Genomic DNA, 24763 nt, shown 5'->3' on the forward strand with positions numbered 1-24763 from the left:
GCTTGCTGTGCTTGGGTGAAGTAGTTAGGCTGATATACTCCTGTTTGCAGAAATACTTGGGTGCCTTTGTACGTCTTCAGTCACTTTAGGTAAAATAAATTACTTCACATGGAAAGCTACCATTTCTCTTTCTATTGCGTGAGCACAGCAGGATTTTGAGCTGCCCTTCTATCTTGGTTAATCTGAAAAGTGCACTTGTCTGTGGGAAGCTTTTAAACATGGAGATAAAATTTGTATGTTAGGGTTTTCCTCACATAGGAATTAGTGCTTTTGAGCTGTGGAGGATGTGGACATAAACTGTATCAGGGAAATAATTTATAGTTTAACCTTTAGCTAAGTAGCCTTTGTGACCTAATGAATTACAAGTGGGTCTGTTTTGTAATGAGAAAGGAAGCTACTTAAACTGCAAAAAGATAAAAATGATTGCTTGCACTCCTAATGTTAACTCCTTTAGTTCTTATCTGTAAGGCACAAAGCCTAGAAATCAGTTTTTATAAATTTTATAAGTACTGTGTGTACAGAATGTTTTTCCAGGTTCTAAGGTGTAATAGCAACTTTCTTGTGAATAAATGCCACAAGAACTTTACAGTGTAAAAGCAGTCATTATGTTCTATAAAAGTAGCAGTGTAGAAAGAAAATTGTTGTTCTTAGCTGAGTTTATAAAACATTATTTTGCCAGTTGCTAAAATGCTTCAAGCGGAGAAGTGCTTTAAGGTTGATCTCCAAATCTTCACTGATGTTGCAGATTACCAACACTCTACTTCTTCTCAGTATATCTAAGGCAGTTCTGGTGGTTCTAAGCCAATCAGTAAAAGGCTATGTAGTTCATAACAAGAATCTGTTAAGAAAAATTAGTGATCTATTTAATGTTAGATATTTTGATGTGCACATATCTGCAAACGAAGCCCCATGAATTGAAAAAGGTGATGTAAATAGCTCTTAGGGTAAGGATTAGTGTTCTTGTTATAATTTACAGTATATTTAACTTTATTTTTGATAATGCAGTTCTGTGTGGATGTGAAATTTAAGAAATAATGCTGTTATGAGTATGAAAAGTCATATTGTGAATTTACCAAGGCTAAGGCTGCCTGTCTAATATTAATTCAGCTCCTTATTTGTATACACAGTGACATTTCATTGCTTTATTTCATACTATTTTAAATTAATATTCATAGTTTAAAATTAATTTGTTTGTAACTCTGCTGTTTCTTAAAGGAAACTGAAGCAAATGATTCGAAATACGAAGTTTGTAGACATCCACCAAATTCTGGAGTAGCGGACACCCACATGACTTCTGGGTAGAATTAGTGTTTTTAGATTTGTTGTACTACTTCTGCTGTTGAAGCAAGTAAGCCAAGAACAATAGTAAAGTTCCATCACCTAGCAGTCCTAGCAGTGGATGGCAAGCTTTGCTGAGGGATTTCATGGTTAATTTCAGGAAAACAAGTGGTTATTGTTTACTCTGTTGGTTCCCTTTCAGTGTGTTCTTTGTGGTTCAGAGTTTGCCACTACAACTCTGAATTAAAACTGGCATTGATAAAGTTAGGGACAACATATAGTGTGAAGATGAGTGGTAACTTCTTATATAAAAAAAAAAAGTATTACTTGCTTAATTTAAATTTCACCTCCCATTGGTGTAGGGTAACAGAAGGGGGAATAGCTATGCTGAAAACTGTTATTGATTCAAGAGGAAGAAAGTACAAACAGTTCTTCGAAATATTTAAGGAGGAAGGTAGTTTCTAAGCACTACAGCAAGGTAGGGTAACTTTGCATTAGGTTTTTTAATCACAGCTCTTGACTGCTTTTGTGAAAGGGCTTAGTGTCTACAGTAGTGTCTTTGTTTAGGTTTCATGACTCCAAATTTTTTCTCAGTTTCCAGGAAGAAAGGTGCTAATAGGTGCATCTTATCATTTCCTCCCAACAAACTGTAGAGTGGATTTTCTGCACAGTTTCTGAAAAATTTTTCTTGAAGAGATATAAAACAGATTTTCCGATTGTCATTCTCTTTAATACAATGGCCCACCCATTTAGTAGAAACTAAGCAAATGGAATGTACCAAATACTTTATAGAATATTTCATCCTAATTAATTTGACAGCCCTTGTCATTATAGAAGCCTGCTTGAGATGCTTCTGTTCATCTTAAGCATCAGTCACCCCTTGTCTGACTTGAAACTGCTTCTGTATTCTAAAATGACTTCTTATTGTGCAGTAAAGTACTTTATTTAAATATCCTCTGTTTGAAAGAGTGAGATTAGGAATGACAGTGTTCTGCATGAGCACCCTTTAGAAGCCACATTCCATTCCTTCTAGATATGAGATGTAATTATTTTTTTTTTTCTTCCAGCCTAGTGTATTAATCGTAAGCTACAAGGAACTTTCGAAAGCAGCTGCTCAGTTTGGATCTTATAAGCAAGCAGAATGGCGTCCTGACAGCACAATGATAGCTGTTTCAGTAAGTTGAGTTTTTACTTCTTACTGTGTTTAAGCTACTGCAAAGACAGTTTTGCACTGTCAATTTCTGTGTTTGTACAAGCTTGCAGATTGTTTAATTGATATTCATCTTGTGAAAGTATGTAATATTACCAAGGCTTTTTGGTGATAGAAGCTGTCTTTTATAGTTTTCATTCATTTTTCCCCCTGAGAAGGACCTACAGTGCTTTGTTTTAAGGCACTGCTCAGATGTATTGGCAAGGGATGATACAGCATCTCATTACTTTGGTAATCTGATCACAAATAATAAAGGAATATAAAGATACGCGAGTGAAAGAAATACTTGCAAACTTAAGTGACATAAGCATATTTAGCTTGATAAATAGGGCTTAAGGGTGGGTCTTAAGAGATGAAACTGAGGCTTTATTACTGTGTCTTCTGGTGACTAAAAAAAATTGCAAGGCACTGAGAACAGAGAAACATGGCCATGATAAGTGATACATGAACTCTTTTGTTAAGAATCTTAAAGATGAGATCTTGTCTCAAATGGAAATAAAGTCTTGTTTCATAGCTGGTGGTGTGCTCACAGCAGCAAATTGGAACTATTTCAGCACTGGTGTTTAAAAATTTGGAATGCGAGACGCAATGAAGGTGGAGTAGAGTTTATAGAACTCATAATATGGGGTAATCCTCTTGGTCTTCCGTTAGGACCAGATCTTGAATTGGGATCATTTAACTTCCCCATCACAAGTTGTTTATGTGGAATTACCAGATGGGTAATAATTACTGTATTTATTGGTACAGTGGTTTTATCTGCTAATATAAAGCATCTTTCATGCTTAAAATGATGCCTATAATTTCAACCAATCAGATATTGTTATCTTGGTGGAAAACACTAGGTGGTTTATGAAGTAGTTTTTGTCTCCAGCAATATTATTGTAACTCTAAATCAACTGAACTTTGTGTGTTCCCTTGTTTTTGTGTGTAATGTAGGGCCAAGTAGTTGGTCTAGAATGTTTAAGTATCATAAGAGTATCTCATGGTATCAATGCAGTAAAGTATTTCTGTTAGTGCAAGATTATGTTCTCAGTTAGTGGCTGCTAATAGTTACCAACAGAGGCAGAAAGGAGACTTCTGTAACTTTTACTATGAATAAAAATGAATTCCCCGATTATATTTTACATCTATAAATACAGCATATAAATACTACATATATACACACAGCATATAACAAGTGAACTATCCAAACACATTTTAATTAAACCTTCCGGAAGAAATTAAAACTTTTATGTTGAATTACTTGGCATATTGTGTGTTATGTTTTGTTTGTTTCTTTTTTTCTGAGATGTTGGGATTTGTTTGTTCAAGAGACCGTGTGTTTCAGCTGACAGTCAGATAAGCTTTAGTTTCTACCACTTCAGTCACTGCAATTTCAAGTTTTTCAGCAACCAAATATATATTTTTGGTAGATAATGCCAAAATCCATGGAGTCTCATGAAGTCTCAGTTTGCAAACTACAGCTCTACGAATTAAGATTTTAAATGGTCAGAGCTTATAAAATAATGAGTGGCATAAGATTTCTAATATTTTGCATGTTTGTTAGGGTTATATTCCATCTGCTGGGTGTATGTATACAAGAAATGTAGTCAAGCATGTTTGTTTTGGCATTTTTAATATTAGTTCTGTTTTGCAGTATGCTTTTAGCATATATATGGAATTTAATTTGAAGCAGTTAATGAGTCCTACTGAAAGACCACATTTACAAATATTACTGATTTTGTTATAGAGGGGCAGGGCAGAAATTCAGTTTTGGGAGCTTCATGACGGCGGCATTCCTGCATATGCATGGTACTTTCATCACCCAGTAAAACTGTAAAAGTTTTCTCTCTTCCTTTTGACTTGTTCTTAACTAATGAGTTCAAATGAAGGAGCAGTAGCTTTGAACTGAATTACCTTCAGTTAATTACTGAAGTCCTGTGCAACAGCTAAAAATTCTACTTTGAAAGTTGTCAGGTGATGTTTCTCTTATTACCTGTGCTCTTGAGTTTCTTGATTGTAGTATATAGTAGATTTTGTGTAATAAAACTTTATTTTTAAGAAGGCAAGCAAAAGGCTTAGTATGTACTTACTAGCCAAGTGGTCCATTCTTTTTTAATTATTATTGTTTTTTAAATGAAATAACAGTGGGGAGCTTAGTCTAGATTTTGTGTTCACTAGCACAGCGATATGCCATGTTGTCTGGTTTCTGACTGCCAGAATGTTCAGAGCATCTCTATGAAAATGAATCACTTTGCAGCATATGCTTTGAGGTAATTATTGTTTGTACTGAAGGCAGACTTTGGGGAAACATATGAGGTTTTATAAAATATCTCAAGTAGTTTTAATGGTATGCAGTTAAACAAGCTTAAGCAGTTTTCACACTCTCATCATCCCCTAGCAATTCTAACTTTTCTTACAATTAGTACTGTCTGTTGCTAAACTCTTGGCGCATTTTCTAAGCTGATCTTTTTTTCCCTTATACTGTGCAGTTTCTTCTCTCTTTGTAGTTTCTTCTCTCATATACAGATGCATATTGCTGCATCTGTAGTTTTTCCAGTGTTATGGGGAAATTCTTTTTCCAGATTAGTACATACAGCCCAGGTAGCTAATTGTAGGAATAAAACAAACTTGTGAAGTGGGTCAAGATGCTTCAGTGTAGAAAAGTATATGAGGCTTTTTAGTCCTTCCTCTGTTACCGGCAGTCCTCTGGTACAGACTGCTCTTCAATGTGCATTCCCATAGCTAAGCTTTATTAAACATGGTAGTATACAAGAAACCATGTTGTGAAATCTCTGGTGAGATACTATGTATTTACACTTTGACTGTCAGGGATGAGAATGATCAGGGAATGCATGACAGTGATGGTTGTTTTAATAGGTTTCATTGCAACACAGGCATTTCTAAAGCAATGGAGAAACCTTTTTGAATGAATATGATCAATTTGCTGGAAGTGTGGTTGAATACTTCTGTATTTCATCCAACTCTTCATGGAATTTGAGGTTCTATTTAGGAATGAACCTCTAACAATAGCAACTTTGTACTTTGAATAGTGTTCAGAAAGGCCCTTTGTGCCTTAATATCAGTATAAAGATACTTCACAGTATTGTTTTACTTTTCTTTCCAGGATAAGATAACTCACAGGTTAAATATTTAATGATGTAATGGAAAGAACCTGTAAAGATGTTAGAAATGAACACGTTTCTTTACCACATAATACCTGAACATGATACTACAGCACACAGAAAAGCTTCCATTTATTTTCAGCCTGTCTCAAGCTCATGATTATGGTTCAGATTTTATTCTTGCATGAGAAGGATACTCGCTTCAAATGAGAATAATAGTGTTTCTTGGACTTCAGAGCCAAAACACAGATTTCCTTTATGGTAAAGCACAATGTTTGACTGGGGAAAACCAAGGCATCTATGAAATGATAAACTAAGCTAACAAGAGTATTACTTTATTCAAATAATAAACAAACAACCTTGAAAAGCAACATGAAATCATTAATTTCAGTGCTTTTTGTCTCCAAGGCTTTGGATACATGCCCAACCAATATTAAAATAATTGATGGAAACACTATTTAACCTAAGTGCATTTGCCTATTACCTGAAAAATTTATGCTGTAAACAAATAGCACTTCTTTGAACAACTAACATTATTCTCCTGTGCTTATGCAAACACTGCAAACAGCTTCTAGATATGACTGGAACATCTGGTAATGAAATGATTTGTACTTTTTCTCTGAGTAGGGTTACAGTTTGAAGTCAGTCTCCCAGAATGACGGAATATGACTTGGGATTGAATGATAGTAAAATCTTTTTAAGTCATGGGAAGTTTTTGAAAAAGATGCTGTGGTAGATGAAGATAGTCTGATATGAGGATATTTGAAAACTACCTGGATGACCAACATTGAGAGGCAGTGCCTAATTTCTTTGCACTCTGTAGTGTCCGTATGTGTTCAAATACCTGGAGGGTTTATTCCAGAGGCTTGCTACCTTCTACTATGTTTTCTACATTAATTTGCGTAGTTGATGAAAATTAGGTGCCCAGATTCTAAAGATCTGATATAGATGCCAAGTTTTACGTATTTATATGGATCAGAGGAAAATTTCTGATGGACTCTTACATAAACAATCTTACATAAAAAGTATTGTTTTTCCATTTTTCTACCTCCTGTGTGATCTGTTCAGTTGACTTTAAGGATGGATTTTACCTGGAATTAATTTCAATGCACAATTTTTTAATATATGTGAAACTTGACATGAGTGTGAGACTGGATATGTATCTTATCAGTGTTTCTCTTACAGACTGCAAATGGATATGTCTTATTTTTTGAAATCCCATCAGCAAGAGACAAATATCTTTATGAACCAATGTATCCCAAGTAAGTATTTTAAATTTTGCACCCTCACAGTGTGAAAAAATAAAACTAGGCAAGCTCTAAGCAGACTTTATTATAAAAAAATATTTCCTTACAAAGTATGTTTTAAAACTTGTTGAATATATGAACCATCGTTCATATGAGTTAAGAGTCAGTGCCAAAAAGTTGTGTCTAATTGAATTGCTATGTGCTGGTAAGATTCCTTAGGTCCATCTTAGAAGCTCTAAAAATCCTAAATAGCAGGCTTAAAATTATCTAATTTTATAATTTGAGGTAGCCTGTTGTATTCATGATCTGTAACAAGCTTTAATAATTCCTTTTGAATAATTCAGTTGATTAAGTCATGTTTCGTAGGAACTATTAAGGTGCAATTTGAAAGTAAATTCCTCTCTGCCCCCCAGCTTGTAATTGAGAGATTTTTTGAAACAAATGGGGAATAAAATATCAATATTTTTTTAATAATATGAATACTTTTTAGTAAGAATATACATTTAGGTGCAGTGTGTTATGTTGTCAGTTTCACCTTATTTTCCTTATTGTGATAGGCAATACATTTTGTGTGTTTGCAGTGTGACTGTATTTTGGGTGTATTTGTGGTTGACTTAGTTGATTTTTGGGCTTGGCAAAACTGGAAAATACTTAGGACAAATTAATACCTCAAGGAGTATTTGTATGTGTGTCTGTGTTTAGATAGGCAGAATCTGCAGTCATTGGTTGGATCAGATTTGTCCATGGGAATAATAAAAGACTCTTCATTTCTCATTGACCAGAAACTTCTTTTTTTTTTTAATATCTCACTACATACCTTTATCATTATGGTAGCACTAGTCAATTTAATTTTTCTTCACATTAATAAAATGAGTTACAATTGATTGGTGGGTGTCTCTACATGGGCATTCTGAGGAGCTGGATAACCTAGGGATGTCATTTAAGAGGAAGACTTTTTTTTAAACATAACTGTTAAACCGTGAATGTAGACAAGTTATAGCTGAATAGCATTTTTTAAACTGACTTTTCACATCTGGCTTACTGTTATCAGAAGAAAAAAAAAGGCAGACAATTCATTGCTGCAAACTATTGGAATAAATAAGGGGATAGTATTCCTTCATCATGCAAAAAACTTAGCAGTAATATCTTGTTTTTCTTGTTCTCTTGGAAAAGTTGTGGGGTTTTTTAATTGGCAACTGAAGACACACAGAAATATGTATAAAATGTGGAGTAAGAGTTAAAAAAGAGGGTTTGGGAAGTTCATTTAGAATGTAATATGTGGGAAGGCTTGAAAATATCTGTTAAGCCATCAGTGGCTAACCAGTCTAACTTTTATATCAGAACATTTGTAATTGATTTGTACTGTCAATCTAAAAGCATATGTTGTTTTGGAAAAGGTGTTGTTAGTTGTGTGTTGAATGGTCAGGGTTTTAAGATACATTTGTATAGCCTGAAAGGGGCCATGATGCTGATTCGTAGGTGAGTGAGACAAGGTGTTTGTCCCTGGAGTGTTTATAATAGGTTGCTTACAATCTCCTAAGACTAATGCGTGTGCTTACCTTTAAGAAGATGAATTATCTCACTGAATTTACTGAGATTACTGGTCTGTCTATATTTAGCCTTCAATTTTGAGAACCTACATAAAATTAGTACTGTTCTGATTATATTAGATCAAAAGAAAGACACAAGCATTTGTGGGTGAATTATGCCTGGTGGTATTAATGTCAAATTATTCTTTAAGGTATTATTATGGAATGAAGTTTTTTGGTGCAGATGCAGATACAGCGCACTGCCTATGGGCAGTTTCACTAATTTGCTTTGTAGAGCAAATACTTGGAGGCAGGGTGGGAAAATCAAATAAAAAAACCCCTCCAATCCAAAATGAACAGACAAATGAAACCAAAAGCCAGAATTTAAACTTTTAACTTTCTTCTGGCATACGTTCATTTTCCAAAGGCATTATTTCATTGAAATGCTTGGATTTTATTTCTGCTAGGCTAACCCATACCAATTTAATTTTATTAATTTTATTCAATCCAAAGCCATTAAAAATTGGTTAAAGCCCTTGATGTGTCTTGCTTTGTGATTGAAGGGGAAGATCTGACTCTTTTCTCCCACTGTAACTATGTGTTCTTGGCTCCTTCCTGTGTGTTGGCAGCAGTGATTATGCAGCTGTGCCTTAAATAAGGTCGAGTTGCGGACCTGATGGGGAAAAAAGCCTGCCTATCTCCATTCTTTACCCCTCCCCACCTCCTACCCTGCATTTGAGTAGCTGCATTTGCAAATTGGCATTTAATAAAAGTCTGGAATTAGAAAATGGTGACCTTGAGGTAAACTGAGTAGCTGCACTGTGAAGTTCAAAAACATGGAGTCACTATTTAGTGATACTTGTATTAATTCTTACATTTCATGATAAAGCAACTGCTTGCAACATTTTAACTGTCATGCAAACATTAGTTAGGACTTGCCCAGCTCTGTCATATGTGGTTATTTACCTATGGTAGGCAAAGCGAGAGGGAGGATGGTGATTTTTGTGGAGAGTATGAGGATGTCCTTGCGTTAGTGATGTGATGAGATAGCTGCTGGAAAAAAAGTGAGTAAAAACTGAGGGGGATGGACAACATGTTCAAATGTAGGCTTCCATATTTTGTGTTTTGAGGTAAAGAATTTTTGTATACCATTATTCACTTTGGATGCTTCCAGCATATAACATGAAGTTAAGAGACATTATAAAATATAACCTTTTGGATGTTTTGTTTTGTTTTGTTTTGTTTTGTTTTTTTTAGTCTAGTGAGCACACTTTTGTCAACGCTCCTAAAAGTTCAGTCTTGTTTTGCTTCTTAAAATTATGACTAATTCATAATGTTTATTAACTGCCCATGTCTACTAACTTTTTGTAAGCCTGTTCTTTAGTAGCCTTTCTTTAAATAATAACGGCCAGTTCTGACAGAAATACAGTATTTCAATGTAGTGACTATAAAAAGAAAGAAAACCCCTCTTATTACAACTTAAGCTTGAACAGCGCAGGTCAACATGTTCATAAGGTGGGCATGCTCCGGGATTACACACTAGTAATGTCCTCAACTATGCCAAAATGTTGTACAAGATTTCCTGGTTTAGTCAGTATCCTGAAGTTGAAATTGCACCTAGGTTTGTTCACATACAAGGGAAAACATTGGGAAAGGTTGTGTTTAGATTCTCTTGTCAGCTTAGCTCTCATATAAACAAAATGTGCATATTTTACCATAAATAAAAAACCAGAAAGGTAGGCAGTAAGGTAGGTATATGATTGACAGCCAATTGCTTGACTTTTGTGGTTTTTGTGTCTTCCAGATTGGGACACTGCTAGCTGAAAGTTACATCTTCATGTGGTATTGGTGCTTTTAAAATAACTGCTTTAAAATTTTCCTTATAATGGTTTAGTCTTGATTTGAAGAAAATGATCAAAAAAGTTGAAAAGCTGAAAATCAGTCCTCATTTGTGTGTATGGGAAGGGATGTTTGTGGAGAAAATGTATGGTCCTTCCAGTATATAGTTGCTTTTATACAGAGTTGTTACTATGTGTGGCTGTTGAGCAAGATGGTCCAGAAGAGCTTGCCTGTGTTTGATCTGTTAACAGAACTGTTCTGGCATACAACCATTGTGTAAACTGTAATTACACCTGCAAAAGTTTTCTGCTGATACAGTTTTAAAAAATACGTCAAGGTAGAAAGCAAAACGACATTGCATGGGAAGTGATGGAAACAGTTCTGTTGTTTATAACTCAATATGCATTGTAGTATATCTAATCACAGTGTGATTTTTTTTTCAGGGCCAAGTCTCTCTTTTTTATCTCACTCTAATCAGCACAGGTTTAGTAAAAGAGCTGAAGTGTGAGTTGAACCTAAGCTGTCATCCTGTTTGAATGCAAGTGTCTTTGCTTCCCCTTATTTTTCAGTAGTGTGAAATAAAGAGATTTTGGAAAGTAGAGTGAATTTTACCTGTACCCTGCTATTGTTTGTTTTAAACCAGACAGAATCAAAGCCTAGGAAAATTGATTTCCTATTTTAAAAATATGCATTTGGCATGGTTTCCTCACTTTCATGTCAGCCTGTTTTAATGGTCTTTATATTCTGAAATTCAGTGCTTTAATCGAAGCACTGAAATCCAAGGTTATTAACTTTTGTGGCTGGAATACATAAAACCTTTAGTTTGTTCTATCAGTAATTGAGGACATAGCTCTTAGGAAGTTGATAGTATATTAAATACTTAAAGAAGGTTGAGTGGGAAATTCTTTTTAAAGAATTTTTAAGCTATTTCATACCTTTAAACATTTAATCAGTTTAAAATATACTCATGCAATATAGTATGAGTTAAGGAATTGACCTGCTCAACATTATGCACATTAAGTGTAAAAATCTGTTATTAGATTTATATGAGAAAACAAGCACTCAAGTCACAAGTGCAATGTTCTGTGGTGAATTCTGAGTATATATAAAAGAGGAAACTTTTAATTTTTTTTTTACTGGAATCCATTGGTAGTTTTTTGTCTAATTGTAATATTTTAGGAATATTATGCATTGCAGTTTTTCTCTCAAAGGAAATATTTCTGACACTGTTGATCTTTGGCTGGGCATTGCTGTCTGTTCTTGGAGCGAACAGACATTTATGCTCAATAACAACCTAAAGTATCCTGCTTAATTAGTAAGACTAAAACCAAGGAAAAAAACAATAATTGTAAAGTGTGTTTTTTTTTTGTTTGTTTGTTTGTTTTTGTTTGTTTGTTTTTTTTTTTAATTTTTATTTTTATTTTTTTTATTTTAATTGAGCTGAGTAGTTTCATTCCAGCTCTTGGAGACTTTGCTCCACTTCAAAGTAGAGTTGGAAGAGAATCCTTATTGGCCATTAGCCCACATTCTGGGATACTTTCCTGCAGTGAACACAAGTACAAAGTCCTGCTTCAATTACTGAAGTAATTACAAGATAAAACTTGAAGAACAATGTATGTATAGTAAAATTGTAGCATGTTAAAACAAAATTTATCTTTGCCTGTGATAGACTTAAGAAAAATGGCAGGGCTTTGTAAGCAGTGGCAAGGTACGGTGGTAATTTTTGGGGAAATTTCCAAAGGAATTTGTATTATTCCTTTGTTTCACAATGAAGGAATGCGTAATACCATCATAGTAGAGGCTTCCCTGTACTGAACTGATAGTTATTTCCGTGTAGAGATTTGCCAAGGAAAAGTAACATAAGTTCTGTAACTTGAAGAGACAGCATGAGTGACTTAAAGCTGAGGATACTTTTGCCTTTAAAAAAGAGAAAACCTAAAATTAGCCTTTACACGGCTAATTAACTAAATATGGTAGTTGGAGATTCTTTTGTGTCAGGTTTCTTCATATCCTCAAGTACTTCCTACGCTTGGGGAGTGATATGAATGTTGTGTAAATTTAGAATGAGACCTCAATGCTGTAGATTATTAAGTCCCTGAAATGACTTTAAAAAACTGTTTCGTAACCAATATGGGTATGTGAAGAATGTAGTGTTTGTATTCTGGTTTACAGTGCTGCATTGTTGCTTATACACCTGGTTACTTTATTCACGTCCTCCTCTTTCTGGCACTTTTGAAAGCTTTTCACTTTGCTGCTGCATGCTGGTTTATAAGTGCCATAAAATGTCTCATCGATGGACATTTTTTTCCTGATTCAACAGACTTAAGATTACATGTGCAAAGGTTTTGAACTTTAAACTATGTAAGAGTAATCAGTGAGGTATACGGTTAATTAACTTACTAAATAATTTTTGTTCAGAATTGAGCTTCTGCTAAACTTTACAGTGTGGTTTTCCCTGTAAATTGCTTTTGGCATTGTTTGGAAGAAGTATTTCTAAAACTAGATTAGTGCAGAATTTTTATTAACTCTTATGGCACTTGCTAGCCCTTGATGTGGTTCAAGAGGTTTTAACGATTGTCAGGAAATCTTTGCAACTGGAATAATAATAATCTGGTAAAACATTTAGCTTTTTTACATTAATCCTTGATTAATATGGTAGTTAGTTAGTTCTTTCTCAAACCACAGAAACCTGCTACTACCTAGTTGTGTTGTAAACACTATACTGAGAATTACTTTTCTAAATCCTTATTCATTTTTTTATAGTTGTTTTCATAGACGCAGCTATTGCCAATCTGTGTGAATATGGCTCTGGATCCAGCCAGCCATATTTAATCCTCAGCTGGTTCATTCCTGCACTGTATGGTGAAGAGATGCAGATTTAGGGGTGAGAAGATGCTAATTCCATGAAAATCAAAGCTCACAATATTTTACTTGTTTAAGAAACATTCCTAAACAGCATCGTAGACAGTAAATTCTTAGCAAAGAATCACATTTAAGGTGATGATGGAGGCTCTTTGAATCAGGAATAAAAAATTAAGTCCTCAGCTGTACAGTGTTCACTGTACTGAAGTGTTCACATGAACCATTTAAAAATAGTTAATAAACATTGTGTAATTGTGCTAATGCAACAGTAATGACTCTTGTAATTTTTTTGCTTTCTTAGCCATGAAGGAGCTCAACTCAGAGTTCTTGATGATGTAAATTCATTTAGAAACACTGTTCTGGTTTTATCACAAATATATTGCCATTAATAGCTGAAACATCATGATTTTTAATTTTTTTTTTTTGGTCCTACTGTACTACTGTAGAAACCATTTTAGCAGCAACAATTAAGAGTATCATAGCCCAAAAGCAGTATAAAAATGCTTTACTGTTCTAAAGATATTTCCTGATGAGGAGTCTGGAGTCTTCACTTTTTTTTAAAGTGAATAGTCTCCATTGCTTCCCACATAGCTGCAGTTCAGCTAGTGAGAATGGAGGCTACTGACTTGTTTGTTATTTATTTCTGAAGTAATACAATGACTGCTATTAGGCACACTTTTTTTTTAACACAGTATTTTTTGTGAGACGCTGTGAGAGCGTCTCTGAACTTTTCTAAGGTATTGTGCAACCATAATTGCTACTTATATTACTGTGATTATCCCAGATAGTACAGGGAAAACTTAAATCCTAATTTAATGCTGCTTCTTACTGAAGGACATTATTTTGAAATACTTAAATAACTAAAAAATACTAAGTTTTATATACCTCTGTTCCAACTATAAATATGTCTTCTAAGTACACGCTTTCAGATTCTGCTGTAATTAACTTCCTAAGTATTTAGTCACTTTTACTGGCAGTGGCTAAGTGTGGTATTATTATTTCTGAGTGAGTTTTGTCCGTGGATCATGTTGTAACACTTAACTGCTATGCAAGTAGTGGAGGACCTAAGTGCAGTTCTGTGCACCTAGAAAAATTAGCTGCCCGTTGTCCTGTTTCCGCCTCCTCGAACCTTCCCCCTCCTGAAGATAATGAATTTCAAGGAAGTTCTTCCTACCAGTTGAGGGGAGTATGGTCGGCTATGCTTTTGCATGGTGTTTCCTCCTTCTCAGATTTGGGATACTTTAGGTTTGATGTGGGGTTTTTTGTTTGTCTGTTTTTAAAAAGAGCCCAGCATTCCTAATCTTTCCATATTTGAGGTTTTTCTTGCATTCCAGATGAGGTTAAAGATTTTTCTTAGTTCTGAGTTTTAAGCAATTTTATTCACAGGCTTAGTTACATTAACAGATGCCATGCAAATAGGAGGGATTAAATTTGATTCGACATACAGCTGGTTGGTCACTGGAACCGCGTTCGCTTCTCTCAATTCTTGTGCAAAGTGGGTTACTTAAAGTTTGGCTACAACAGTAGCAGATGCTGATGTGGCAACCCAGACCAAACATTCTTTCCTGGTTTTGTCAGCTGTGCGTTCTTCGTTTAAAGGTCAGAGTAACGTAGCCAGTAAGGCTGACTCATGCAGATGTGTGTTATGTGAACACAGTGTACTTTCAGTTGCACCCCTTTTGCACCCATGCAGGAGTTTCTTTTGAACCAATGAATTAAACATAATCACAGGCCATGAACTGAAATAGTGGCATTGTTGGATGTACCTCAGCTCTGTGTGTGGATCAACCTCTTGCACATCAGGTGAAAGAACTCATTTTGGGATGGCAATGATAGAGCCCCACTGGAAAAAATAACTCCGGTAACAAATAAAAGTAACGTGGTAACAAATTTGCTGAAGCTAACTCATGAAACCGAAAATATTCAAATAGTCTTACAAGATATTTTTTTACCAAAGGTGTTTAAAGATAAAAAGCTTGCCCACATGGATACTTGGAATTTCTCTTCCAGCAAAAGATGTCTTTTAAGCCATATTGTTCCCATTCTGGCTTTGTAGTTTGTATTGTGCAGAAATACTGTGTTTACACTTGTTTAAGTACTGTGGTCAGTTAAAACAAACATATTATGTGGTGTGTTATACCTGCCTAACAGTAATGTTTATGCATTACACAACCTTTTTCTCTCAGTTTTAGTTGTTTGCTTACAAGATTCAGGTCTACCACTGATTCTTGAGTCATTTCATCTAGTTTCAGAGTATACTTTTTTGAACTGTAGGTCCGCATGGGCTGAAAGGTATGTCTCCAAACACCCAGAGTTTTGTAAATTTAAAAAAAACCCTTCAGCAACTCCATAATGATAGTATAAGTTTAAAAAAAAAAAAAAAAGACCGGTTGTTTCAGGCCTCCTGTCAGTCTGTGATAGCTAGCTTACATGAAGGGCTATTCTTTCCTAAGGCAGCTGCATGTTGTAATTAATTTTCTTTCAAAATATAAACTAAACATTTTAATTTAGTGCTTATGCAAGTTGCCATTTTTTGATGGTAAATTAACTAATCTTTAAGTAATTTTTCTCGTTTATCCCTATAATTTTTCACAGCCACCATGTTGTTTTTTTCTGCAAAGATGATACTACTTCCATTTGCCAACTCCAGAATGTCAAAGGTTGTCTTGCTTTACCTTAGCTAGCATATATCTTTGTCCTTGCTACTTAAGAAAAGGTATAGTGCCATCAAGGAATAACAGATATGAATTTCATGTTTTACTATGGAACTGTGGAACTTGGTATCAACTGAGGTAAGCAAGGCAGGAAAGAGATTGAGGTATCCTTGTGGTGTCAGACCTCTCCAAAACTGCCTCTGCTTTGGTTTCTGCCACGTCTTAGGCAGTTTTATTTGCTACCCTGGTGCAAACTAAAAGAAGTGTTTTGTGAGTTAAAATACACGTAAAGATTGCATAGATTTGTATATTTATCTGTTGTTTCTGACTAAATTGTAACTTGTCTGCAGTGCCTGCTTCATTCAGTTTCCTTTGTTTACTACCATAATGCTCATGACACAGATGAGCTGGATGACATGTTACAGTATTTGTGATTATAGGTCAGTTTTCATTAAAAAAAAAGTTAATGAAGTGCTTGACACATCTGATAATCAAAACAAGTAAGGAGTGCTTTAATGATGCTGTATAGTACTTTATAATGGTGTTGTAAAATAATGATTAAAATGTGAAATTTAAAATGAGGAAGATAAAAATGAGAAGCTTTTTACATCTGGAAGTTGATATTGTGTAGTGGTCTGTTTAAAGGAAGGGAATCAGTGTGCAGTCATGTCTTTTCTTAGTTGGTCTTAGGTTTATTGTTAATCTGCTGTAGGGAGACAATTGCAATAAATGTCTACCTGTTGTGTTGCACATGCTGAATTAATATTATAAACGTCGATCTGGCAAAAGGAGTGGAAGAAATGTAAACCTTTTGCAGTCCATAATACCTGTAATGCATCCTGGAAAAAAATGAATTGGAGATAACTAAAAATTCAACACAATTAATGTAAACAGTTGAACATCAATGTTATTGAATCAGAATTTCCACTGATACATATAATTTATTTTAGCAGTATTAAGACAGGCTGCACAGCTCTTGTAATGTTCATTCTCTGCTCGTTGTCTTGTTTTGCCTGTGTAGTCTTTACAGATATATAGGATGATTTGATAGACTAAACGTTTTGCACTAAAATTTTGTTATAGATATTCAGGGCTTCTTGTGGCAGGTTGCGTGTGACTGGTGTATGTATATATATATAGGAGGAAAAAAGACCACAAGAATGCAAGTCAGTAACTCTTACCTCTTCTGAGGGACAGATTGTTTCAACTGTATTTCTCTTCTGTTTTAGAGGAAGCCCACATCTGAAGGGAACCCCACATTATAAGGAAGAACAATGTGCTCCTTCATTAAATCTAGAAATGAAGAAAGTGTTGGACTTGCAAGCCTCTATCACAAGGTATGTTCTCTAATGAGGTCTTAAGAATTTTTCTGCCTATAGTGGTACTTTTTTAAAAGTGAAGGGAAAACTGAATGGAAAAAAGACTTCTAGTAAGTTTTTAGACTTAATAATAGTAAAGACTAATATAAGTAAGTTTAGTGACTAGTAAGTATGAGGAGGTAAAGAAGTAAATTGCTGTTATATGTATGTTAATAAAGAGCTGTTATTTTCCTTTTTCACACCTTTTTACCTGAAGCCTCTGAATTTCAAAGTTATAATAACTTAGAGGGAGGAGTTTGGTTTCTTTTTTTCCTAACCTGCCCTCCTTCCTTAGTAAATGTTTGTCTTGTTAAACTAAGACAATGTATGAGAGATTTCATGGAGATGTAGGTAGGTAAGAGCAAAACTCTACCTAGCATTTCAACATTTCTCCAGCTATCTGCATAGGGTCTTTATTTGTCCTGGAAAAGCCTTTTGTTTACCTCTTCCTCTTTTGGCGTGATTGCCTTCTCTGTAAATGAACCAAATAAGTATGTGTGAAAAGTTGGTGAGCATTGGGATGAGGTGGCAAAGTAATAAACTGCAGTTTGGGGAGAGGCTCCATAACAGAACATGGTTATTGGAAGACGTAGTACGTACTGGAAGAAGCTGTCCTGGTTGTTATCTGCGTGCAAGTAGACCAACAGTAGTCTCTAGAACTTTAAAGATATTTGGGGAAGGATTTAGGATAGGTCTAATTTCTCCTCCCTCAGTTTGGTATGACCACAGGTTTGAAAGTGTTGTGGATTATTTACAGGCTAGGTGGTATTGTTAATTTTCTATAGGATAGATGAATAATTGATTGTTGGCAGGAATGTCTTAAGGTTAATGAAGATTGAAATGATCTTCAGCAACTAATAAACAGTTGCTCTAACAATGCAGATCTGTTCATAAACAGTGATTGCTGGAGAAAAATTGAGGTATATATCATATTTTGTCAGCTTGGTACTTTACAGTCTGGATGACTTAGATGTTTCATTTGTAATTTATTTGTAACTTTACAACATAGTTGTTGGTACAAGAAGCAGTAATAATGGTGTTTATTACTTTAACTGATTTTTTGCAACATTCATTTGAGATAACGGTTTTTGGGGAATTACAAATACTTTTGTTAGCTTGCAGTCCATGTTGGAAGATCTACTTGTTGCTACTGCTGATGGATTTCTCCATCTCGTTCACTGGGATGGTATGACCAATGGAAGGAAGGCCATCAACCTATGTACAGTTCCATTTTCTGTGGATCTGCAGTCTTCTCGAGGTAGATTTTGGGATGTTTTATTGCTTATGGTACTTACCTCTTGGTGACACACCATCTAATATAAAAACTTAAGCAGAGATGCGAAAATTTTGCCATTTGTTAACTGTGTGCAAAATAGCCTGTTTAAATTAGTTTTTTTCTTTGAATTAATATGTAAACATCTAAAATGTCCGTTGGCTTGCAATATTTCTGTTTTCACATCTTAAAAGACTGATATTCTCTCAGCAGGTTCATTTTTGGGCTTTGAAGATGTTTACATCAGAGATATGGAATACTGTGCCACGCTTGATGGCTTTGCTGTTGTTTTTAATGATGGCAGAGTTGGTTTCATTACACCAATGTCAAGTAGATTCACTGCTGAGGTATGTTTCCTTTGGTATTTCTACCCCGTGCTGTACAATGTGTGCATTTTCCTTGGTCTCTGTAATTCAGTTAGCTTTCTACATTAAATTCTGTTCAGCTACAAAGAAACTTAAATTTAACATCTACTTAAGAGATAACGTAAGAACAAGACTATTTCATTTGAGCTAGATTGGTTTAGGGTTAGTATCCATGGGAGAACGTAATTGATAGTTAATTTAACTTTTGTTTATTTGTTCAAAATGTCGTTATAGAGATGGTCTTACTGTGTCTGCAGCAGACTTCCTGTTGCTAGTTATAGGTGGGATGATAAGAAGCGGTTTCTGCTATGGCTAAATATCATAGGTAATATTTCTAGGTTTTAGCACTGACCAGGTCTGTCTTTCACATAATGACAAGCTCACTTCAGAATTTGTTTTAAAGGAACCTTTTCCAAGTGAGATGTTTTCTTAAGTGTAATTCAGCTTAAAAACTAGTATGTTATTTTTGTTAGATATCTTCATTTTAGTTATAGAAAACCCAAAAGAATATGTCTAATGTGCAGACTTCTTCACACAACTACAATATCTGTGATTTCAGCTTTTGCAAATAGGAGTTTATTTCCCTGTTTTGTGTTCTTTTCATTCTTAGTACCGTATACTGGGATTCTTTTATGCAGTGTGAGGTGGTTTTTTGGGGCTTTCTTTTTTCCTAATAGGTATTGAGTAGCTTTGATTATTTAGAGTTCTGATAAACAGTTTCCTTACCTGACATCTTTCTGTAATTTATAATATGAAGAATGAAACCTGATTTACACATACTGGATTTGTTTATTTGAGCCATGTCAGTTCATCTTGACATTTGCAATAGAAATGTCATGAGATGATGGTCAACTGATAAATGTGTAGTGTGGTGAACATGGGTAGAAGCTGACTGTCGTTAATAAAAGCATTGTTTGACAAAAAATCCTGTGAATTCCTTCCTTTACAGCAACTCCATGGCGTTTGGGCACAAGATGTGGTTGATGGAACTTGTGTTGCAGTGAATAACAAATACAGGCTAATGGCATTTGGATGTGCCAAGTAAGTTTTGTAAAGCTAGTTCAGTCTGGGGGGAAACTTTATAAAGCTGAAGTAGTAGTTACTTCTTACCAAGTTGTGTTGCAAGAGCTGTAAAAATGAAACTGATCCGTCTTCCAGGAGACTGTACGTGCTCTGTCAAGAAGGTAGGAGAGAGGTGGAAAGAATTGGTTGCCTGCTTGAACTGCAGTTGAAATTTATGCTTGCAGTTCCACTCTGGGGGAAGAAAAAATAAAAGGTGGCTGGCCCAGTACCATGGATTGGAAAGTGCTGCTATCCCAGCTAATCTCAAAGCAGGATTATAAAGTCAGTTTTAAGCAGTTAATCATCATAATATTGGACAAGAATCAGCGCATTGCACTGAACTGAGAAAATGCTTTGTGAAGTGGTGATTTGGTCAGGCAAAATGTTGCCTATTTGAGTAGCTGGAATATTTGTAAACTAAATGTTGCAAAAGTTCTTTTAGTTGTGGTGTTTTGCTTACTGCTCCTCAAGGCAGTCCCCTCTGCATAATACTGCTTTCGCAGGTCTAGAGTGCAGCTTTTTGTTTTCCTTGATTGTATTTTATTTGGGATTTTTTTAGGGCATTTCAAAAGATGTCATAGTTTATTTTTCAGCTGTTGTCTTAAGAATTAGTATTCTCAGTTGTAGTAACAATGTAGTGTGTTGGTGTTTCCTCTGAAACAGTAATAACTGTAATTTACCGTTCTTGCTACAACCCTGATGAACTTTAGCACTGAATAAATACTGACCTTCCTTGTGGATTGTCTTGAAGTTGGAAGCCATAAATACATGAATTTTGTGTGCATATGTATTTTCAAAGAATGAAACAGTTTTAGTGCATTGGTTATGGAGGGCTGGTGTTCTGGGTCCTCTGCTACCTTCTGGAAAGTGTCTTAGAAATTCGTTTCATAAAATTCTTTGAACATTACTTTGACACAATGTTTCTGTTCTAGATAAATTTGATATTTGTGAGAGAAAAAGCAACTTTCCTTAACGTCTTGAAACTGATGAGAAATCCAAATATTCTATAGTCTAAAGCATGTGTAATCTCTTTCAGCGGCTCTGTGCAGGTTTATACGATAGATACCACCACTGGCGCCATGCAGTTTTCTCATAAACTGGAGCTGACACCAAAACAATACCCTGGTGAGCTACTTTTATTGCTAGAATTGCCCAGCTGTTTACAAAGAATGCAGTGGAAAGAAACCATGAAATTTTTATTTACTACTTATTAATTTTGAGATGGTCATTTTGATTTAATACATTAGTTAATTGAAAAAGCAAGTATTTATTTCCAGGTACTTATTGTTTCTGCTCTTCCCATGAAGGCAGTTGAAGGACATTTGATGTTTTTTATATGATATTTTTTCTCTGGTTTTAAACAGATATTTGGAATAAAACAGGACCTGTTAAACTAATCAGATGGTCACCTGATAGCTGTGTTGTGATGGTGACCTGGGAATGTGGAGGCTTGTCCTTATGGAGCGTTTTTGGTGCTCAGCTTATCTGTACTTTAGGAGGTGATTTTGCGTGAGTATCTTTAATGAAATTGTAAATTAGAAGCTTTAATTTTTCTAATTAAAAGCATTTAGTTAGAAATCAAGTCACTGAATTAGCTTTTTAAAATCTTCTTCCCTTATGACTTCTGAAATAATTGAGAAATATTTAAGAGGGGATCATTTGAATATATCATTTGTAGTGGTCTTTTTGGCTGTAAAAGCAAATTACCCTAAAGGTGGACTTGAGCAAGCAGATACTAAAATTCCCTCAGTGCTCCTATATATTTGCTGAAAATATGCTAACATCCAAAAATCACCATTCAGACAGTTTATGCTAGACATCTGCAATTGCATTACCTTTTTTGCGGTGTTGTGGATCAGGCGGGCTTTACAATTTGAGATGAGGTTCAGTATGGAACCATATAACAATACGAAGATAAGGAAATAAATAATTTCTTCTTTTGATAAAGTTAGTTCCAAACCTAAACCTGTTCTGTTCTGTTTTTAAGGTATCAATCTGATGGTGCCAAAAAGGATCCTCTAAAGATCAGTTCTATGGTAAATATGAACGTAAAAGTACTGTAATAAGGTGGCTGTTAATGTTTTAAATTTTTAGTATAACAAATTTTAAAAAAATCAAATTGTCTTTCATTCACTTAATTTTGAGGAGTAAGATGCCTTTATTGTACTTCTTAACTGCAGTATTGCATTGAAGGAAAATGGAACAGCTAATGAATTTTTCTTTTCATGTGTTAACCTGATCATGAAGTATCCCTGACATGCCTTTTCTTGCCTTTGCTTTTAGTATTAAGAATGAACACTTTTGGTTTTCCATACTAACCTTTTTTTTCCTTTTTTCTTTTTTTTTCAATAGTGCTATATTTTAAAGTACAATGAGACACAGTACAACACTAATTGTAAACTTTCTTATTTGTCTAAAATTACCGACCCTTGACAGTAAAGTTACTTTACTCAGATTATGAATTCCAGAGAAACTTAACTGCTGGTTTTTTAATACAAAGCGGTTAACATTAAATCGGTCAAATCAATAGATAGTGATAAATATCAAACACATTCTTCAAGGCCTCATAATGAATTTTCTACAGCATTTCTACAACATTTTGTTTTATTTATGTATGACCTAGTTGCTGTGAAGATTGACAATTTTAAACATGTATCCCAAGTGGAGGTACATATTTGCAATGGCAGTACAATACTTTTGTATTGAAGCTTTTAAAAAAACTTCAAAGATTGAAAATCTGATACCATTGAATTTAATGAACAAAAACCAGTGTAATTTTGGGATCAGGATTGTTTGGATGTCTTTGCGTAATCACACTTCATTTAATCAATATTTTTTGCATAATAAAGAAAATAATTCAAACTAGATTCTTACTATTACTTGTGAATTTTACTGCTTAGTTCCTATAACGATACATTTTAGAACACCAAAATATGTGGGTTTTTTACCAGGTTCATGTCTATCATAAGACCAGTTACAGTAAGTTTCTGTAGTTCTTGTTTCATCAGAATGGATAGCATTGGCTTAAGGTTTTTATTATTGTTATTCTTTTACATTCAGACCTGGGGATCAGAAGGGTATCATCTCTGGGTTATTGATGGGATTTCTTCTTCAAACATGAAACCTGGAAGAGATGCAAATAGTAAAGCTCAGCAGTTTGGTATTCTGCAGTTTCAGTTCATCAAGAGTGCACTCACTGTTAATCCTTGTATGGTAAGTTTTTTTGTTGATAAATATATCATTATTTTAGAGCGTATTTCCAGTTTTCAGGTGAGCTCTGAGTTACTCTCTTAACAGATTTTAAGTCTGTTTTGCAGCCACTAGGCTTGTCTTCCTGTTATGACATAGAGCCTTTAAAATGCTACTGAGAGAGTACTGCTATGCAATACTGCAACATAAAATCTGCTAGTACCTAGTGATAAAAGAACTGAGAACTGCCTCAATGCTCTTAATATATTGATCATGTGTTTTCTTTTGTTTTCTGTACATGGAAACTAAGATTGCTTTTGGATTTCTGTTGTTTTGTTTTTAATACAGAGTAACCAGGAACAAGTCCTCCTTCAAGGAGAAGATCGCTTGTATTTGAACTGTGGAGATGCAACACAGGCTCAGAGTCCCAGAAATACTTCAGCACACTCTGAACATAACCATAGCAGGGAAAGAGGCCCATTTTCAGATGGCAGTTTAGATTCTCAGGGTTTAAGCACTTTACTAGGACACAGGCATTGGCATGTTGTACAGGTAATTGTTGCCACTATGTGCTCTGTGCTTGCAAAAGTTTGTAGGAGTGAAATTTGCAGCTGATCTCATCAGCTCTCTTCTGCCATACTGTTTTCCTCTAGTATGAGATCATTTGCCTTTTTATTGTCTCTTGGGGTTTGGCTTGGTGCAGCGTTTTCTCATTGCCAGATGGTAAAGGAACACTGGTCATCTCAGCATTGTGGCTAAGAGCTTGCCTCCTGGCCAATAAAAGAAGTCTTTGGGAAGGAACAGTTAATTACTTTCTTGTGCTTTGAAAGGGAGAATAAGTGCAACATGCAAGAAATCCTTTAGGGGGTTTGTTTTGTTCTTTCTGCAAAATGCTGTAAGAACAGTCAGCTGATGAATACAGCTGGCTGTATTTTCAAACATGAAAAATGGCATCTACTTAAGCCTGTAATTAAAACTTCACAGTATCAGGCTTTCAAAGAAGAAATTATTTCTGGAGTAGTAATGGGGCAGGTTCTTATTTTGCCTGTAATATAAACAAAAAGTTAAATAACTTTTAATCTGTAATTCTGATGTAATTCTAATTCTTCATGCCTAAATCGGTAGATGTTATTCTATATAAAGGTTTTTACAAGGTCCCCAAAATTTTGTTCTTCACATAGTATGTGAATCGATAGTATTAAAAAACATTTGATTCTAGACATGTAAGCAGGTTCTAGTTCCTGTTGAATTTCCACTTTAGCTAGTCAGGTAGCTCTTCTGTCTTCTGAAACTGGTGTAGGAGGGAGAAGGCTGAGGTAAGAGAAAAGCTAACACAAAATTACTGTGGGGTGCAAGATGCCCATGAAAACAGAAAGTGGCTGGATAATGAGACAACCTACCTGCGTTATGGCAGAGCAAGGACTGGGGTTTCAACCTTGGTTTGTATCATTCCATGTGACATGAAGCATCCTGTATCAAGATTAACCTGACATATTCCAGTCAAGTTCTCTACTAACAAGGCCTTTGGATATGCTGTTGTGTATATCTGACGGGATTAGTAATTTCATCTCAACACTGGAAGTCTCACTTGGATGCTCTGTTTGTCAAAACTTTTACGTTCCCACGAAAGGATCACTTGTGGAGGAGAAGTACCTGGGAGGGGAGATGAGAAAATTATAACTATTAATCTGTAATATAGTTTTAGCTGTTGTATGTTGTTAATGCATTTTGATATTTCATGTGATGAGAACAGTGTAACACTTAGGCTTCAGTAACTTTCAGCAGGCTGTGAG

The 24763-nt window shown here is 35.0% G+C and overlaps 1 protein-coding gene across 6 annotated transcripts in view; it reads left to right on the plus strand.

Moving 5' to 3' along the window:
• Positions 1-24763, plus strand: part of RIC1 (RIC1 homolog, RAB6A GEF complex partner 1) — a 48154-nt gene that overhangs the window by 8882 nt on the left and 14509 nt on the right. For 3 of the 6 annotated variants that reach the window (XM_027881037.1, XM_027881040.1, XM_027881041.1), the window contains exons 2-12: positions 2346-2453; positions 6778-6854; positions 16953-17060; positions 18197-18339; positions 18565-18701; positions 19669-19760; positions 20818-20906; positions 21146-21290; positions 21769-21817; positions 22842-22994; positions 23319-23522. In XM_027881037.1, coding sequence (XP_027736838.1) covers positions 2346-2453; positions 6778-6854; positions 16953-17060; positions 18197-18339; positions 18565-18701; positions 19669-19760; positions 20818-20906; positions 21146-21290; positions 21769-21817; positions 22842-22994; positions 23319-23522 — 1305 coding nt within the window. The other 3 variants (XM_027881039.1, XM_027881038.1, XM_027881042.1) reach the window with 3 other exon arrangements.

This window comes from Empidonax traillii, unplaced genomic scaffold, assembly GCF_003031625.1.
Source record: "Empidonax traillii isolate 1590-97213 ecotype Southwest subspecies unplaced genomic scaffold, ASM303162v1 scaffold83:size2986645, whole genome shotgun sequence".
Taxonomy (NCBI): domain Eukaryota; kingdom Metazoa; phylum Chordata; class Aves; order Passeriformes; family Tyrannidae; genus Empidonax; species Empidonax traillii.